A 5,407-nucleotide genomic window follows, 5' to 3' on the forward strand; every position below is an offset into this window, starting at 1 on the left:
GGGCAGCCGGGCGGGGTGGGTGCGGGCCGCTGGGCAGCCTGTGCTCCGGCTCTCGCGTCCTGCCTCCCAGTCTCTGAGTCTCTGTCCTTCAACACTCACCAGCCCTGCCCCGGGCCTCGCTGGCCACGCCCCTCAGGCCCCGCCAAAGGTCGCTGGGGGGCCCCACGCCGCCAGGGACATCCCTGAGGCTGGGGCTTCAGTGGGTCCTGAGGCTGCAGGGGAAGGGGTGCGGAGCCAGGGGGCAGGGGTGCCCCTCAGGAGCTGGGCCCGGGTCCGCGGCCATCTGGGGGGACTTCCCCGCGGCTCCCGCGTTTTGTTTTTCAAGGTCTGAGCTCCGAGGGGGCGGGGCGAGCGGCTCCCCAGAGGCCCAGACCTGGGGCAGGGGTCCCGCTGGCCAACCAGGCAGGGTCGGGTCTGATACACAGTAGGTGCCTAATATTTATCGTTTTGAGGCCCCTATGGTGGTGCATGTGGAAGATGCAGGGTCAGTGGGGGAGGGTGACCTGTCCCTCCAACTAGACCCTGGATGAGAAAGGCCCCTGTGAGGAGCAGCAGGGGATCCCAGGGTGGGGGCTGGCCTTCCAGAGGTGGCTGTGGTGACAGGAGGGAGGCCAGAAGGCTAAGGCGGGGCTGGGCGGGCTCCCAGGGCAAAGGGCTAGTCACAGCCCCCAGCCCCACTCAAGGAGGTGGAGGCAGGGGAGGTCTAGGCTGGGCCTGGCCCTGGAGAGGGCCTGGCAGAGAGGCGGCCTGGCAGGGGTCCGCCCTGCCCAGGGTGCCTGCCCTGTGGTGAGGGGCCCACGGCCTGGGTCACCCTCTGAGGCCCTGCACAGGGAGGGGCTGGGCTAGGGGTGCCGGGCCTCCTTGGCCTGAGCTTGGCCCCATAGGGTCTGCGTGTCAGGATGGCCATCCGGGCCCTGACCCTGCTCCACCCGTCCCCTAGGCTCCCGGGAGGAGGATGGGCTCCTGCCTGGCCTCCCCTCAGTGTCCGGAAGCCCCTTCCCCGCCCACGGCTCTTCCTGCCTCGGGGCCAGCCCACACTGAGGGCCTCTGGAGGGCTGAGCCGGGTTGCATCCCCGAGTCTCTGGGTCTTCTTAAGCCTGGCTCCTCTCTGGCTGGCAGGGAGACCCCTCCACGCCAGGCACTCGGCAGGCCCCACCCTCTATAAAGCCCCTCTAGCCCGCACTCATGCCCCCCACCAGGTGGGCCTGCCCTTGAGGATTCCCAAGGCTGGACAAGGAGCTGGACACGGACCCTCCAGCCCTAGGCAAGGCTGGGCCAAGGGAGGGACTAGCTTAGCAGGGCTGCGGGGTGAGACAGGCAGTGTGTGGGAAGGGACACAGATGGGCTGGGACATGTGGCAGGGGAAGGAGCTACAGGGCCTGATTTTGGAAGGGGAGAGCAGGAGGCACCATGGGACCGGTCACAGGGAGGGAGACAGTGCTCAGCTGCAATCTCAGCAGCTCAGGAGGCTGAGACAGGAGATTAAAAGTTTGAGGCCAGAGCTGGGGTCATGGCTCAATGGTAGTGCGCTCGCCTAGCATGCGTGAGGCACTGGGATCGATTCTCAGCACCACATAAAAGCAAAAATTGTGTCCCCTAAAAACTAAAAAATAAATAGTTAAAAAAATATCTATATAGTGTAAGTTTGAGGCCAGCCTTAGCTACTCTGCAAGGCCCTAAGCAATGTAGTGAGACTGTGTCTCAAAAAATAAACAGGGCTGGAGTGTGGCTCAGTGGTGGAGCACCTCTGAGTTCAATCCCCAGGACCAAAAAAAAGATGAGGCAGGAAGAGGGTGAGGGCTGGGGCCCGGGCGGGGAATGATGGAAGGCTGAGGAGGCCATTTCGCTCACTCTTCCTCTGTCCCCAGCCCAGTGATAACTAGGACAATGTCTCCTCCGGAAGAGGCTGGATGGGGGCCGCAGGACACTTGACTTTCCGCTTCTTTTTTCAGTGCTGGGTTGAACCCAGAGCCTCACTCGTGCGAAGCAAGTGCCCCGGCGAGGAGTGGCAGGGTCTCACCAAGTTGCCCAGACTGGCCTCCAATTTGCCATCCTCCTGCCTCAGTCTCCCGAGTGCTGGGCTGACTGGTGTGGCCACAGCACCTCCTCTCACGGTGCCTCTGCAAGGTGGGAGTAAGGGAGTGTGTCCCTGTGGCGTACGAGAGGGGGGGACGGGCCCAGAGAGAGGGTGGCCCAGGCCACCTGTGGGACCTGACCTGGGGGTCTGGGCTCCCTCCACCTCGGGCTCAGGGCTGGAAAGCTTCCAGCCTTGTTTGGTCCCTACCCACACGCAGGCGCACAGGAGGCTCAGGCGGGAAGAGGCACGGTGGCCTTGGGGCCAGATGGTGGGAACCGGGGCCAGATGGTGGGAACCAAGGCCAGGCTCAGGATGTGCCCCCTGTGGCCACGGTTTCCTGCAGGGAGCAGCTATTCTTAGCCTTGAACATCTCCAAGGGAAGGAAGAGGCTGGGTGGGAGCCGGGGCAGCTGGGTGGGTGCAGGACCGCCCCAGCCCCAGCCTGCAGCAGGCCCATCTCCCTGACACACTGCGGGGCCACGCCCCCCGTGGAGCCCAGTTCCTTGGCTTGGCATGCAGCCCCTCTGTGTCCCTGCCCCAGCTCACCTGTCGCTCTGTCCCCTCAAGGCAGGCCTCGCCCTCTCCTGATGCCACTCCCCCAGGGTGCCCAGTCCTCCAGGGCCTCCTCCTTGGTGCTCCTGTGGCCCGTCTCCCTCCAGAGGCCCCACATCCTGGGCCCCCAGGTCAACACCTTGCTAGGACCACAGGCAGGTGTGGCGAAGAGGAACCAGGGCCAAGGACATGGGTGTGCACAGCTTAACAGCAGCCCTGGCGGCACCGAGCTGGGCTCCGAGTGCCCCGGCACCTGCATCAGCCACACCATCAACTCCGTTTCCACTGTGCTCTGGTGACGCAGGCCAGGGACCACCTGATGGATGAGCGACGTCCAGTGGTCCCCACTCTGCACCAGCTCAGCCTGGCATGGAGGGTGCCCCTCTGAGTGTGGGCAGCACAGGGACGGAGCCCCAGGGCCCACGTGCTGGGCTCATGCCCCACCGCGCGGCTGCCCGAGCCCTTCTTTACAAAGCAGTCTACGCTGCCCGGTTGGCTTTGAACTTGAGAACCTCCTGCCCCTGCCTCCCAGTGGCCGACTGCAGGTGTGAGCATCCCTAGTCAGATGCAATGGCTGCCCTCAGTGGCCATGCCTGTCATCCCAGCAGCTCAGGAGGCGGAGGCAGGAGGATCACTAGAAGTCCTCCGCACTCCTGGACGTGGCGAACACTTGGGGAGGTGCCCGCACCAGGGGAAGCTGGGCACTACAGCTGCAGCCTGGGCAGCTGGAGGCAGGGCAGGCCTGGCATGCCAGGTACCAGGCAGCATCCCTGGTGGGTGCCTGCTCCATGCCAGGCGCTCCCCGTCACGAGAGCGACACACAGTCCTGGACATGGCCAGGCATCACCCTCCTGAGAACCCTGGCCTGGACGAGCAGCAGCCTGGGACACTCCTTCCTGGGGCTATAGGGTGGCCACAGCCGCCCTGGGAAATGGGGAGTCAGGAGGCCCAGGGACTAGGCAGGCTCCTCCCAGAAGGGCTGCCGGCTATTTTTAGGCACGGTGGCTGTTTGAATGGCCCTGGTTGTGACACTGCACCATGGCACTCAGATGTCAGACAGGGCCCGGCAGAGCAGGGCGGGGCGGGGCCCTGAGCTGCTTGGCAGCACTCTGCATCACAGAGCAGCCTCATCCCGACGCCCTGGGCAACAGGCCACGGCGAGAGAAGGAAAGCAAGAGTTCTTCCCGCCTAAGAAAATCTTTTTATAAAACAAAGTAAAATCATCTCCAGGTCTAACAGGTGGTGGGCGGGTCCTGGGGGAGCAGGCCCCTGGGATGCTGGGGAGGAAGGTCAGGAGTGGGGCTGGGGCTCCCATCTGGCCCTCAACCTCGACCACCTGAGAAAAGGGGATGCAGGGGGCACCTCCTGGGGGACTGTGTGGCCGAGAAATGCTACTTCCCAAGTGGGCAGAAACCCACTGAAGCCCTGGACCAGGTCACAGGGTCATCTCCCAGGTGGTGGCCAATGTGTCCCATCACTGGGGTGGGGACTGATCCCATAGCTCCCGGGGCCCTGGCTGCACAGCCTGGTCTCTTCTGAAACGTGTGACGCTCTGGCCTCTGCTGCTGCCACCCTGAGCATGGCCAGCCTGTGGGAGGGTCCTGGAAGAACCTGTCCAGGGGCTGAGTGGCCCTGTGACAGCTTGGTGGCAGGACCTTGTCCCACATCTCCCAGGACCAGTAAGCACCCCCAGGTCTGGGCCCCTCTCCTGCTTCCTGCCCAGCTGGCCACCCTCTGCACTTTCCCAGGGTGCAGGCTGGCCTCGGGCCCCATGCAGCCTCCTGGACGGGGAGGTCTGAGTGACCGCTGCCAGGGTCCCTGGGCTCTGAACACGTCAGGACACTGCCGGGTCAGCTTGTCCTGCTGTCTCCTCAGCTCTGAAGCAGATTTTGTGGCGACCCACTTCACAAACGGGAAACAGGTCCAGGGGCAGGTCTGCCTGGGGCAGGTGGGGGCTGGCCGTGGTCCCGCAGCCTCACCCCGCCAGGCCGGGCCCCGCCGTCACCGCCGGTAGCGGTAGCGCTTGAAGTGGAACCAGAGCTGGAAGATGCCGTTGGCGAACTGACAGCGGAAGCCGTGGCGGTGCGAGTACTCCCACTCCCGGTTGACGATCTTGAAGGCGATGTCCTCGTAGGGCGGCCCGGCGTGGAAGCGCAGGATGGCGAAGTCGCGGTTGTCGGCGCAGGCCTCCAGGAAGTACTCGGGCGTGGAGCGCTTGTCGATGAGGTCGGGGTAGAAGATGTTGAACTTGTAGCCCTGCACGATCTTGGGCGGCGGGTTGTCGAAGTCGTAGTGCGTCTGGTTGTACTTGTTCCACTCGAAGCCCGTGTGCACGCGGTTGAAGAAGCGCGGCTTGCGCGGCCGGTACTTGTCGGCCCACAGGTAGGCCCTGCCGGTCAGCGGCATCTCCACGCTGAACTGCGCCTCGTCCTGGCCCATGCCCTCCTTGGCCCGCCGGAAGAAGATGTCCTCCGCGCTCTCGCTGGCGTCTCCTGCGGGCGGGGGCTGCGTCACCCGGGCTCAGCTTCCCGGCCCTGTTCCCTCCCCCTCTGGGCTGCCAGCCCCGCCGCCCACCTGTGACCTGGAGCTGCTGGCGCGACAGCTGCAGGCGCTGCAGGTCCTCGTCGGGCTCCAGGACGTGCGCGTCCAGCGGCAGCTCGTGCTGCGTGAGCAGGCGCGGGCTGTACCTGCCCGCGTCGTAGTCGTCCAGGCTCTGCTGGATCAGGTCCTCCTCCATGAGCACCGCCTCGCCCTCGCCCTCCGCCGGCGCTGCTGCGGC

At 65.0% G+C, this 5,407-nt stretch overlaps 2 protein-coding genes across 2 annotated transcripts in view; both read right to left on the bottom strand.

Annotated features, from left to right (window-relative positions):
* LOC125618966 (translation initiation factor IF-2-like) overlaps nucleotides 1-3,418 on the bottom strand; it is a 14,447-nt gene extending 11,029 nt beyond the window's left edge. Inside the window, exons 1-2 of the mRNA XM_048810840.1 lie at nucleotides 3,280-3,418; nucleotides 100-253 (exon numbers count right to left, since the gene is read on the bottom strand). Coding sequence (XP_048666797.1) covers nucleotides 100-253; nucleotides 3,280-3,418 — 293 coding nt within the window. The remainder of the gene's footprint in view (nucleotides 1-99; nucleotides 254-3,279) is intronic.
* Nucleotides 3,419-3,809: 391 nt separating this feature from the next.
* The window catches only part of Cactin (cactin, spliceosome C complex subunit), an 11,334-nt gene continuing 9,736 nt past the window's right edge, over nucleotides 3,810-5,407 (bottom strand). Inside the window, 2 exon segments of the mRNA XM_015503628.2 lie at nucleotides 3,810-5,120; nucleotides 5,203-5,400. Of these exon segments, the coding sequence (XP_015359114.1) occupies nucleotides 4,630-5,120; nucleotides 5,203-5,400 (689 nt within the window). The 3' untranslated portion in view covers nucleotides 3,810-4,629.

Source organism: Marmota marmota, unplaced genomic scaffold, assembly GCF_001458135.2.
Source record: "Marmota marmota marmota unplaced genomic scaffold, marMar, whole genome shotgun sequence".
NCBI classification, from domain to species: Eukaryota; Metazoa; Chordata; class Mammalia; order Rodentia; family Sciuridae; genus Marmota; species Marmota marmota.